Source organism: Melanerpes formicivorus, unplaced genomic scaffold, assembly GCF_026170545.1.
Source record: "Melanerpes formicivorus ecotype bairdi unplaced genomic scaffold, bMelFor1.0.p_v2 SCAF_12, whole genome shotgun sequence".
In the NCBI taxonomy this organism is placed as follows: domain Eukaryota; kingdom Metazoa; phylum Chordata; class Aves; order Piciformes; family Picidae; genus Melanerpes; species Melanerpes formicivorus.
The window spans coordinates 22,081,595-22,094,242 of record NW_027142364.1 but is presented as its reverse complement, the minus strand read 5'-3'; the positions used below and the strand labels follow the sequence as shown (position 1 = coordinate 22,094,242).

The 12,648-nt window shown below is 54.2% G+C and overlaps 1 protein-coding gene across 1 annotated transcript; it reads right to left on the bottom strand.

Moving 5' to 3' along the window:
* Nucleotides 1-1,351: 1,351 nt before the first annotated feature.
* UTS2B (urotensin 2B) lies at nt 1,352-11,636 on the bottom strand. Its single transcript, XM_068145725.1, has 5 exons — nt 11,440-11,636; nt 8,949-9,050; nt 5,688-5,725; nt 4,323-4,416; nt 1,352-1,950 (listed from the first exon to the last, which is right to left on the bottom strand). The coding sequence occupies exons 1-5, from the start codon at nt 11,561-11,563 to the stop codon at nt 1,925-1,927; spliced, it is 384 nt and encodes a 127-aa protein (XP_068001826.1). The 5' UTR covers nt 11,564-11,636; the 3' UTR covers nt 1,352-1,924.
* Between the last annotated feature and the right edge of the window lie 1,012 nt (nt 11,637-12,648).

Genomic DNA, 12,648 nt, shown 5'->3' with positions numbered 1-12,648 from the left:
TGTTAGGAAGAAATTCTTCCCAGCAAGAGGAATTGGCCACTGGAATGTGCTGCCCAGGGGGGTGGTGCAGTCACCATCCCTGCAGGTGTTAGGAAGAGCCTGGGTGAGGCCCTTGGTGCCATGGTTGAGTTGATCAGATGGTGCTGGGTGCTAGGTTGGACTGGATGATCTCAGAGGCCTTTTCCAGCCTGGTTCATTCTATCCTGTTCTGTTCTAGCCAGGGCTCAGGACTGTGGGGATGCCTCAGTATTTGTCTTGCTGTTTTTCAGCAGCCTTTCTCTCACCTCCACTCCATATTTAGACATGTTTTCATTGTGTGGCATGCCCTGCAGTGGGGAGAGACTTCTAGCTTCTTCCTCTAAGCTGATGAATACTTTTCCCTCCTCCCTGTGAATAACATAGGACAGAGTCCAAGTATGAAGTCACCAACTTCCTCAGCCATCTGCACCCTCATGCCTGATTTTAGCCCCTTGGTGTGTGCACAGGGCAGCAGCAGCCAGCCAACTCTAAAAGTTCAAGTGGTTTTCACCCTGGTTAAAGGTAAACCTGTCCTCTCCACTTCACCTCACAGGAAACCAGGCTGTCTTAAATCCTCTTTCATGCTTTTCTGTTCCCTGCAGATTGTAAAACACAGCTGAAGAGAGCTGTTTGCTGGCATCTCAGTGCTCAGATTCCTAGCTGATGTGTTCTAAACCTCCCATAGTCCTCCTTGGACTCTGGTCTGTCTCAGCTGAATTCCTTAGATTGCTGTTCTTGGGTATAATTCATTCTCAGCACTGCAAAGGCAGATCCATTGAGAAAGGCATTAGGTAGGGCTAAGGAGAAGCCCCCAGCACACTGTATGAGGCAGAGAGTGAGGCTGGAGACAGGAGGCAAGTGTTGACTTCCTAGTCTAACATGAGGCACGAAGCATCTGGCCATCAGCTGGCAGAATGGGAGGAAATACAGTCAGCTCTTCAGGCAGCTGCAGGAGAGAAGCTGAGAGCTCAATGAGTCTTTGAAGTCAGAGCTGGTGTGAGGACTGGGAGCTTAGGGCAACTGCCTGGAGTCAGGCTGTGGTGGCAAGTGGAGTCTGACTCGTGTCTGTGAGGGGGCAATGCTCAGCCTCAGCAGAGGTCTCATCCCCAGTTCTGGTCAAGAGGAAGAGCTACTCTCTCCAGCATCTTGAACCAGGACACTGTAGCCCTGCCTAGGTGTTTAATGAGAGGCTTTTTCCCTTGCAAACCTTACAGGAACCACTGAGGAACCAAGTGCTGCCCTGTGAGCCTCTGCAGGGGTTAAGAAAGCAAAGAGCAGCTGCTTCTGTGCAACAGAAAGTCTTTATTGGAATGATATCCAAAGGATCCCTCCTGTGCCTGCCCTCCCCCAGACCTACTGTGTACACTGCTGGGACATGAGGAGCAGCTCTGGCTCAGCAAGCTGGGACAGGCAGCCTTGAGCCCCTCCTATTGCACCCAGTCTGCCTTCCTGTCCCAACAGTGGGTGTTGGGTCATCAGAGACCTGCTCCTAGGAGGTGACTGGAAGCCCAGGCACCACAGTGAGTAACCCCTGCAGATGTCAGCAGAGACCCAGGTGCAGAGGAGCAGAGTGAGTGCTTTGTGCCTGGGGGACCTGGTGAGGAGGGGAAGGCTGTGGAGGGGCAGCAGGCCCAATGGCACACACAGGACAGCAAGGGAAGCTGGGCAGCATCCTCCAAGTTAGGAGGTGGCAGTAGGTTAAATCTGGAAGGAAGGGACAGTGGAGGGTGGCAGAGGGCTACCAGCCCCTGTCACAGTCCTTGTTAGACCTGGCTGTGAGGCGGTCCCAGAGGATGGCATCCCAGTTAGCAGCATGAGGAGGGAACAGAACAAACTCTGAACATTAACACTCAGCAAGGCAGTGGTGGGGAAGGGCTCATCTTCAGCCTCCAGCCCTGGCCAGCCTTCAGATGCAGTACTTCCAAAAGCAGGCTGGAAGGGACACAAGAGAAGGATGTTAGGATGCAAGGAACTTGCCCCCACTTCCCCAGTGCAGAGCTGGAGTGGCTTTCAAAAGCCTCAGGTCTTGAGAGCTGAGCTGGCAACCAGCAGCAAGCTACCTGGGCACACCTCAGTAAGCAGCCTTGACTTCCCACTAACACTTGTAGGTGGTGTCTCTGTGAGCTGCTTGTAGTCTAAATGAGGAGCCAAAGTTGTGCCCATGGTGCTGCTTTTGTAAGCACTTGCTTTTCACTTGGCTCTACTGCAGCAGCAGCAGGAATCAGCCTTTCCTTCCCTCTCTGCCACCCAGCAGTTTTGCTGCCTCAGAGGTTTGGGCAGGCCTTGTCACCTGTGGCTGACTGGAAGAGCAGACCTCTGACTTGGGCCAGACCAGATCTGGTCCTCAAAACACTCACAAAATCTCAGTCACTCTGTTGCTGACTCTCCTCCAAGCTACAATGAGCTCTGTGGGGTTGCCTGAGGGGATCAGATCAGGGGAGGATGAACATTTTGGTGCCATCCTTGAATCCTGTGTGAGTCTCCTCTTGCCAAGTATGAGGAATGATTTCTGCCTGGGTTTTGAAAGCCTGATCCTAGGAGAAAGCTTCTAGTGGAGCAGCAGTGCTCAAGCTGAGGTGTGAGCTGCACCCAGGCTGGGAGGCCTTCAGATGAAAGCAAAGATTCTCTGCTTTCACTTCTGCCAGAAGCTGATTTAAACCTGGCAGGGCAAAGTGCTTCTATCTGCATTTGACCCTCCCAGACTGGCAGGGGCATGAATCAGATGAGTCCAATGGATGGCAGCTGCCAGGGTTGCTCATAGCTTGCAGATTGTCTAAGGAGCACTCCAGGACTTCAAGCAAGCCTTGCACAAAAGGATTTTTCTCTTGGCTGCCTGGCAGGCTGACAGCTTGCACATGCACAGAGCACATGGGCTGAGGGCAGAGCTGGCTCTCTCAGGCCAGATCTGCCATCAGTGACTTCTGGCTGCCAGCTGCCAGTGCTTTGGAATGCACTGGAAGCCAGCAGGAACTGCAGCACCCGTGTGCTTGGCAGGACCCGTGCAGAGGCACTGGGATGAGGTGCCCCTGAGCCCCTGGATACAGTACCACAGAGCATTAGAGGGTGGAGAGGACCTCCAGAGACCATCAAGTGCAACCCCCCTGCCAGAGCACTATCACTTAGGGAAGCCTGCACAGCAATGCATCCAGGTGGAGTTTGAGTGTCTCCAGAGAAGAAGACTCCACATCCTCCCTGGGCAGCCTGCCCCAGGGCTCTGGCACCCTCACTGCAAAGAAGTTTCTCCTCACGTTGGGCTGAAACCTTCTACGTTCAAGTTTGCATCCATTGCTCCTTGTCTTATCACTGTGCACCACCAAAAGAGCTTGGCCCCCTCCCCTTGGCCCCCAGCCCTCAGATATTGATAGACATTGATCAGATCCCCTCTCAGCCTTCTCTTCTCCAGACTAAACAGCCCCAGGGCTCTCAGTCTCTCTTCACAGGGGAGATGCTCAAGTCCCCTAGTCACCCTCATGGCTCTCCCTTGGCCTCTCTCCAGCAGGTCTCTGTCCCTCTTGAACTGGGGAGCCCAGAGCTGGACACAGGATTGCAGCTGTGGTCTCAGCAGGGCAGAGTAGAGGGGGAGAGAAACCTCCCCAGCCCTGCTGGCCACACTTCCCTTGCTGCACCCCAGGACCCCATTGTCTCTCTTGGCCAGCAGGGCACAGTGCTGTCCCACGCAGAACTTGCTGCCCACCAGGACTCCAAGGTCTTTCTCCGTGGAGCTGCTTTCCAGTAGGGGAACCCTAACCTGCCCTGGTGCCTGAACTGTACAGAGCTTAGAGACCAGCTGGAGGACCTAGCAAGTCTTAGCTCCCTCCATTCTTGATTGATTTCCACATCCTTTTCCAGCTGCTTTCCAGCAGCACACACAAGTGGTCCTTTTGTTCCCTGCAGGGAGGCAGTGACCTTGGCAGAAGAGGATGTGTGCAGTCCACATGCCTCACGATGCCTTCAGCATTAGCTTTGTGCCCAAAGCAAAGCCACTGTGGGGGCATTCTCAGGGGGAACTCACACCCCTTCCAGACAAGCACTCATTGCTCACACAGCCTTGTGTGCCTGTGAAAAGAGAGGGCAGCACTGACTGCCTGCAGCGAGGCTCTGGGCGTGCAGGCAGGGCTGGGTACTCAGGCCCTCTCACAGGGGCTAAATCAGCCAGGCAGTAACAAGGACAGGGCTGCTGGGAAAGCTACCAGCTTGGCTCTCAGCATACTGGGAGCAAGTTTGCTGTCACTGTCTTCGCTGGAGACAAGAAGCCCTGGAGATGAAAGCTGCAGGGTGGCTCAGGGCTCTGACCCAAAGCTTACCTCGTTTTCTGGGCTGGGATGCTGAGAGGCTTTCCAAGGCATAAGCTACCTCTGAGCCCTCCTCAGCTGAGAGCTGATCCTTCAGTTTCTCCAGCTGTTGAAAAGTAAACACAGCAGTGAAGGAAGGCCCTGTGAGGGGGAGCTCCACAGTGTGCTGGCAAGTGCAAGCATCTCAGAGGCAGGTGGTACAGGCAGCTTGGCTGCCAACTTCCCTGGGGAGGACAGGAGGGTCTGCCTTTGCACCTCTCACATCTCCTCATGTCCTCCTCCCTTAAGCTGCCTGTTTGGTGGCAGCAATGCAGACACTGTCTGCTCTTCCTCCCCACCCCAGGGTGCAGACCACTGTGGAGAGGAGGATGTGTAGAAGGATACTGCACCAAGAGCCAAGTCAGTGCTCGTGCTGGAGGTCTCCAGGCATCCACTCACTACAGCAAAGAGAACTTGCTCCTCCATTGCTCTGGGTGCTTCCTCCCCTCCCTCTCCCCCAGCTCTTGCTAACATCCCCTCACTGTAGCATGGAAAGCTCACAGTATTTCTGCTCTATCTGTAGGAGCTCTTTTCTAGCAGGCTGGGAACATTTCCACTGATCACTTCAGACTCCTCTTCTGGCAAGGTGGCTCCCAGGAAGCCAGAGCTTAGCATCCCTCAGCACTGGAGCAGGGGGCTAGTGTAGGAGTTGGCAGCTTCCTGTCTGGCAGGCCACACTGGGACTTTTCAGTCTGAGCTACCAAGTGGAGCCCAGCAGGACCTCCAGGATCCACCTGAACAGCTGAGCTCAGCCTGGGAAGGAGGAAACAGAGCCTGTGGGGCTTGGGGCACAGTGGGAGCTGTGTCAAGGTCACTGCATGACTTTGCCTGCTCGTGGGCAGGGCATGTAGGACGAGGCTTCCCCTTGCTGTCTGTGTGTGCACTCTGCTCAGCACAGCAGGGCTCTGACCGTGGCTGGGACCTGCCTTACTGGAAAAGATGCAGACAAAAGTCATTCTGGATTGGCTGCACAGTGGCCATCCCCCTCACTTCAACCAGCCAGCTGCGAGAGCTCCTAGGCAGGCAGCTCACCTCCTCTCCTCCCTTCCTTTTCTCCAATGGAGATTTCTTTTGGCATTACTTATTTTCCTGGCAGCAGAGGCCTTCCCCTGGCAGCAGAGGCCTCAGCTCTCCTTGCCCCAGCCTGTGGCCCTGCTCTCTCTGTTTCTGCCAGCTTCTGCAGCTCTTTAGCCCAGGTTCTGCTTTTCTCTTTGTGTGATAAATGCTTTCACTACAGCAGCAGAGAGGGAAGATGCACAGACAGAAGGGCAGGGCATAAAGACAGTAGGCAGAGCTACTCAGCTCTTCCCAACCAACAGGCATTTATGTTCCTCTCACCTGTTCAAGCTCTTCAAATTTCTTTGCCAGCTCCCAGTCTGCAAGAAAGGAGAGAGTGGTATTGGTGTGGGCACTGCTTCCCAGTCCTTCTGCACTCCTGCCCAAAACCAGTTTCTTCATTGAACCTCTTCAAGGGTTGACAAGAAGAGAGCTGCTTACAGTCTGATTGGTTCCTAGGTCCCCCTGGTTTCAGACAGACACAGTACCAGACTTGGGCTGTTTCTTGGCTTTGGCTTGGGGATTTTTTAGTATCTGAAACTGAGCAGGAGGGTGCCAAGAAATTGCTGACTGCCTTCCTAGTTGCTTCTTTGAAAAGGGAACAAGACACTTGAAAAACCTTGAATACTTTCAGGCAGATACAGAAAAAGCAGCAGTCCCTAAGCAAAGCCATGACATCAGGGCTCAGTTGCAGAGAAAGCCTGGAGAGGGTTCAGAGGGGGCTGAGAACCTCCCCTGTGGGGCCAGGCTGGGAGAGCTGGGGCTGTTCAGCCTGGAGAAGGGAAGGCTGCAGGGAGACCTCAGAGCAACCTTCCAGTACCTGCAGGGGACCTCCAGGAGAGCTGGGGAGGGACTCTGGACAAGGGCTGGGGGTGATAGGATGAGGATAATGGCTTTGAGCTGGGAGAGGGGAGATTTAGACTGGAGATTAGGAAGAAGTTCTTGACAGTGAGAGTGGGGAGACTCTGGCACAGGTTGCCCAGGGAGGCTGTGGATGATCCCTCCCTGGAGGTGTTCCAGGCCAGGTTGGAGGAGGCCTTGAGCAGCCTGGGCTGGTGGGAAGGGTCCCTGCCCATGGCAGGGGGCTAGAACTGGATATCTTTAAGGTCCCTTCCAACCCTAATCACTCTGTGCTTCAGGGATAGCCAGGACACAGGGACTCAGCAGCATCACTTCCTCAGTAAAATGTAATCACCAGGGCTTGGTTGGAGAGGAGGTCTGGGCATGGGCTGGGAGTCAGGAGGTGGGGGCTGTGCTCCTGACACTGCCAGCAGTCACCTCAAGCAGATTCCTCTTCAGGCTTTGCACGTTCACAAGGCAGAGACAGCCAGGCCTGCCTATCTACAAGTCAAAAGTGCCACTTAAAATATGATGCTGAGGAGGAAGAGGAGGAGGAGGATTTCATTGCTGCTGTGGCTGCTATTGTGGTCATTCCACACGTGTTTACCTCTTGCAGGGTTTCAGGTGCCTGTTTTGGCTCAACTTCCCTCAAACCATAGGCCTCAGCGACTGCTATGAATAGAAAATGAGCAGCAGTGAAATTTGGAACAGATTATCTCAGCCTGGGAGGGGGCTGGAAAGGAAGTTAATCTATGGCTGAAGCCTTGGAAAGTGCCTGCTGTAAATCCTCTGTCTGGGCTCTGCTCAGAGATTCAATATATTCAATTGTCTGGCCTCAAATGCAGCCTCTCCTCCAGGAGCAGTAAGTGCAGTAATCCATAAAGCAATCACACAGAGGTTATGTCTGGGCTGCCTCCCCTCTGCAAGGAGCAAGCCCTTGGGAGCAGGAGGACTTGATTCACTTCTGTTTGTTCCTGTGTCCCAGCACTGTCTAACCACTGCCTCGCTGCGTTCACAAGGGCTGGGGATGAGCCCTGAGTCACTTTGATGAATGGGCTTTCCTAACAACATTGACTCTTCTGCTGGGCCCTGCTCTTGGCTCTTCTGCACAGGGAAGGGAAGAAGCTTCCTGGTCTGAGACCACCACAGAGCCCCAGCCCTGCCCTGGCTGCGGGAAGAGCTGAGCCCTGTGGGGCGTTTGGGATCGCTGTGTGCAGTGCCACGGGAGAGCCAGGTTTCTCTCCAGCAGGTCTGAGTTCAGCCACGTTTGAGGGCTTCAAACTTGCTGTCTGTCCACAGAGCAGGCAGGAAGAGCCTCCATGTGGCCCATCTCTGGCCTCTCTGCTGTGGCTGGAGCGCTCATCGCTTCAGCCTCTTGCAGCAGCAGCGAGGGCCCAGGCTCCAACAGGAGCTCCCCCTCCCCTCGTCCCAGGCTACACTTGATCCCAAGGGATCTCAGCCACGTGCTCTCTGCTGAAGCCTGATGCTGCCCCCCTGCCCTGGCTGCTCACAACATGCTGCTGATTGCAGCAGGTCGACACCACGCTGGGGTGCCTTTAAAAGCACAGGGCACTGTTTGCAGTGGGTGGAGAGGTGACTCCCAAGGCCAGCCCATGCTCCAGGCACACTACACAAGATACAGGGTCCAGTGCAAGGTCCTGCACCTGGGTCAGGGCAATCTCAAGCACAGATCCAGGCTGGGAGAAGAATGGCTTGAGAGCAGTGCTGAGAGAAGGGTTTGGGGGTGTCAGGTGGTGACAAACTCCCCATGAACCAGCAATGGTCACTGGCAGCCCAGCAGGCAGCTGAGTGCTGAGCTGCAGCCAGAGCAGGGAGAGCAGCAGGGCAGGGAGGGGATCCTGCCCCTCTGCTCTGCTGAGCCCCCACCTGCAGCACTGCCTCCAGCTCTGGGGCCCCCAGCACAACAACAACACTGAAATGTTGGAGAGGGTCCAGAGGAGGCTACAAGGATGATCAGAGGGCTGGAGAGCCTCCCCTATGGGGACAGGCTGGGAGAGTTGGGGCTGTTCAGCCTGGAGAAGAGAAGGCTCCAGGGAGACCTTAGAGCAGCCTCCCAGTACCTGAAGGGGGCTGCAAGAAAGCTAGGGAGGGACTTTTGACAAGGGCTGGGGGTGACAGGATGAGAGGCAATGACCTTGAGCTGGAAGAGGGCAGACTGAGACTGGAGATCAGGAAGAAATGCTTGACAGTGAGGGTGGTGAGACACTGGCACAGATTTCCCAGAGAAGCTGTGGATGCTTCCTGCCTGGAGGTGTTCAAGGCAGGGCTGGATGAGGCAGTGGGAGGTGTCCCTGCCCGTGGCAGGTGGGGTGGAACTAGGTGATCTTTAAGGTCCCTTCCAACCTTGACCATTCTATGATTCTATGATTAGTATCTCAGGGGTAGGCAGCACACAGGCCCCCAGCAGCACCTCCCCTTGTTCCCTCTGCTGTGCAGAGCCCTGCTCCTTTGCTGGCTCCGTGCCGAGTGCCTCGGTGCATGTTTGTGGGCAGCTTTGCACAGCACGGCTAAAGCAGACCCAGGCCGGCTGTGGTGGAGACCACCTGACAGCAGTCATGTGTAGGCACCACAGCGGTTGCTTCCACTTTCTGAGCTATTTGTGAGGAGCCTGAGGAGCAGGTTCCTTGCTCTCATGCAAGCACAGATGGATGGAGCAGAGGTCTGCCATCCCACTTTGCTTACCGATGCTTTCCGGCCTCCGCCAGGCAAGTCTCTTGTTCAGAAGCAGAGTCAGCAGAGCGTCCTCCTGATTTGTGTCCTCCCTCTCCGGGAGCACTCGGTTCTCTGCAGCACACAAAGCACACCTCTCTGAGGACAGAAGTGGGGGCACCCTCCAGCTCCCCACATTAAAACAAAAACCTCAAGAAGGCTGAGAAGCAGCAGGGAAAGATCTCCCCTGCTCTCGGTCAGGGTGGAAGGAGCTCGATGGAAAGGAAGGTGTGTGAGCACCATCCAGCCAGTGAGGGGCTGTGCAGCAAAAGTGTGCTGCATGGGGAAGGCCTCTGCCAGCACTGGGCTGCTGGCCAGCCTCACTGCAGCCTCATCAGCATGGCTGGCTGCAGAAAGGAGGAGGCATCACTGTGCTGTGGTCAGCCCAGACCTCTTCTGCAAGGCGGGCGTAGAGAATGCCTCTGCAAAGCCACACAGCAGCCCAGGAGATCCTCTCGTCCCAGAAGCACAGGTGTTCCCCCAGCCACACCACTCACTCCACCCACCTCCCCAGGGCTAAGAGAGCTGGGAACCCACTGCCCCTGAGGGCTGAAGTGTGGCTACCACGGCTGCAAAGCCCTGCAGTGCTTGCTTTGCACTCACTCAGCCTTGGGGCTGCTCTGTCTGACTGACAGTGGTATTAGAGGATTCTTCCTGACCAGAGTGGAGGTGTGGAGGAGTTTAAGGTGAGCTGTTTTATCCCCAGGGGAGCTTCTTATGGTAGGGCATGCAGAATTGTTCTGTTTTCCAGGGAAAACCTCCTCGAGCTGCTGTCCTAAAGCCATTTGGACCTCTCTCTGAGGCCCTCTTAGGGATCTTCCCCAGCGGTCTTGCTTCAGTGGTTGTGGCTGTGCCCTCAAATGAGTGGTTGTGAAAGTCAAGCATGCAGCAGAAGCCAGCAGATACAGGGGATGGGACTAATCAGAGCCCTGAAGGCTTTAAAACCCTGAACAGATTTCCAGCATCAGCTGAAGCTTGACTGTTGCATTTGTTTTGAGAGCCCCAGCATGGGAGCCAGGGAGAACGGCTGTTCCCCCATAGCTTTGATCTGACTGCCCCTGCCCCACCCCAGACCCTACAAAGCCCTAGAAAAATGCCAGCAGAAGCCATGGAAAACACTAAGGAATGATGCAGAAAGGCTTATTCTCTTCCTCCAGGGTCTTGAAGACTTTGGCTGACTCCTTTCAAAGGGGTGAGAGAGGAGAAAATGGTCTTGCCTAGACACCAGCCCTACACGGCTGTGACGGGATGGATGCAACTGTGTTTGCCACACAGGAGGCAAAACATTCTGCCAGGTGAGCCTTAAGGAGGATGCTCAGGAGTGTGTGGGAATCAGCTCCATCAGCTAAGGGCATGCAAATCTGCAGAAGCAGAGGGGCCTTGGCCAAATGGGTGCTCCAGGTACTTGGCCGGCTTCAACCCTGCCTCATGCTGCGGAGGAAGCTGCTGGTCCCGACTGTGATCTCTAGCGGTAAACCCGAGGGAGTGAGCAGAGCCCCAGGGCTGTGGAGAGCTATAAACCTCAACCCTAGGTCTGACAGACAGGTGGGATTTTCAAATAGCTGCCTTTAGTCACTGGGGGGAATTGCTGCAGGGAGAAACAAAAACCCCAGACCCAAGCCCTGTGAGCACTCTAATCAAATTAAGCTAAGCAAGGAGCAGCCTCCAGCCAGAGAGGCCTCAGGAACGTTTTGGTTGTCATCACATAAAGTAATAGAGGATATAAGGGGGGAGGGGGGGAATATTCTATTCTATTCTAATATCATTTGAAATGCAATGTGATTTTCAAGCCTATATCTAGCTGCTCAGGGTGGGGTTTTTCATTCCCCCACCCCACCCCCCAGTTGCCAAGTCTCTTTGGGAAAGAAGATTAAGGATTGACATTTCCCTGCAGAGTAAAGTTGGAGCTAAGTTTCATTTCAGTTCTGGGAGAAGGACACATGGAAAGAAGGCTCAGGGATAAGGAAAAAGCCCAGCTCAGCAGCACCCTGCTAGTGACATTTGTGAGCTGTGAAGTCTCATCTGCTGCATGTTGGCATTGCTGCTCTCTGCTGTTTCAGTGCTGGGGGCTTGTTCTGTCTGGAGGCTTCCTTTTGGAAGAGAAGGAGCTGCCCTTGCCACAGTGCACCAGGTCTGATGGCTTTACTGACTGGCAGAACTCATCAGACCAGAATGGCTGCAGACCAGGAGGACAGCTTCAGCTCATGCTAAGCTGCAGGTGTAGGTGACCCTGCTCTGGCAGGGGGGTTGGACTAGATGATCTTTTGAGGTCCCTCCCAGCCCCTAGCATTCTGTGATCCTGTAATATCAGCAAGCCTGTGGGTAGCACCCACCTGAACTGCTCGCTTAGGACAGCTCAGCGATCGCTTGCTTTCCTTCCAAAGTCAGGATTGCATTGGCCATGGCAAGCAGCAAAGCAAAGCAAAAAGATAAGCACCTACCTGTGTCATCTACTCCAGCTTACCTTGGAGTAAAAAAGGCTCTCCATGTGCGGGTGGGGTGTGGAGAGTCATGGTCAGGATGGTCAGCACTGCAAGGAGGAGCTGGAGAGACCACATCTTCTCCACGTTCCCACCGCCCAGAAGCATTCTTCCTTCAGGCACGGTGGAGGACTTCAGTGCAACCCAGTGCCAGATGAGCTCACTTTTAAGAGGCAGTGGATGTGCTGTGATTGCAAATGGCCTTTGGAGGAGGGGAGGGGAGAGAAAACATATCTCTTGAGATATAATTCAACCTGTCAATATGATTCACTCCTTTGGGAGTGGACAGAACGAGCCAGTAACAGATGTCAGATGGAAGCTGTTCAATACATCTCCTATCAGACTGGCCCTAATGAATTCTGATGTCCCCACAGGCATGCAGTGCCCATGCACATTGGTGAACCTTCCACATGTACAAACATGAGGAGAAAAAGCTCTCCCATTTTCTGGGGCCTGCTGCTTTAATGGAGCTCAGCCATGAGGACTCCCTCAGCAGCAAGGGAGATTTGTCTAACCTGCACGTTGCCAGGTGTCACCAGCTTGGACAGAATCAGGTTAATGGGCTTTTGCCATTCATCATCTCCCTCCCTAGCACCTAGATTAATTAATTGGAGCTCTAATGAGGGCTGGAGTGGTGGGAAACAGGGAGGGAGAGCTCTTCTCATTTAACTGATTGGAGGATGGGGAGTGTGTGCCTTGCTCACTGTGACTTATGGCTGTGTCATCAAGAAAGGCATCACAGGCTTTTGGGGGGCAAGGGTTGAGTGGGGGGAGTGCAGATTTGGCAGCAGATATGCAATGCATCCAGGACAGGCAACTGGCCTCAGGTTTTTCCTGGGGGGTGGGAAAGAAGTGGAAGGTCAGATGGTGGCTCTGCCTGCACAGCCATGCCTTAATACTTTAGAACAAAGTATTGAGGCACTTCAAAGATATTCCATGCCTTCTCAGGTCATGACTGCAGCTTGCTTTGGCTGCTGTTTGTTGCCTGCCCAGCACTACTGAGCAGGGACCTGCTGTTAGTTTTCTGTTAGGTTTCCCTAGGTAAGAAAAGTGTTGCAGCAGGAGCAGGGCTAAACTTTGCTCTTCACTTCTGTGTCCTCTGCAGAACTGAATCATCTGTACTGTGCTTTGGCCAAGCTCTGACTTGTACATAGGCTCCTAGTGAATCACTTGGTGTGCTTTGTTGACACCAC

Bases quoted from the DNA above. Each gene is read 5' to 3' on its own strand.
- UTS2B (XM_068145725.1), bottom strand. From the start codon at position 11,563: ATGCTTCTGGGCGGTGGGAACGTGGAGAAGATGTGGTCTCTCCAGCTC. The intron at 5,726-8,948 runs GTAAGCAAAGTG...CCTTTCTTGCAG, and splicing joins GCGGAGGCCGGAAAGCATCG to ACTGGGAGCTGGCAAAGAAA. The intron at 4,417-5,687 runs GTGAGAGGAACA...ACTTTTCAACAG, and splicing joins AATTTGAAGAGCTTGAACAG to CTGGAGAAACTGAAGGATCA.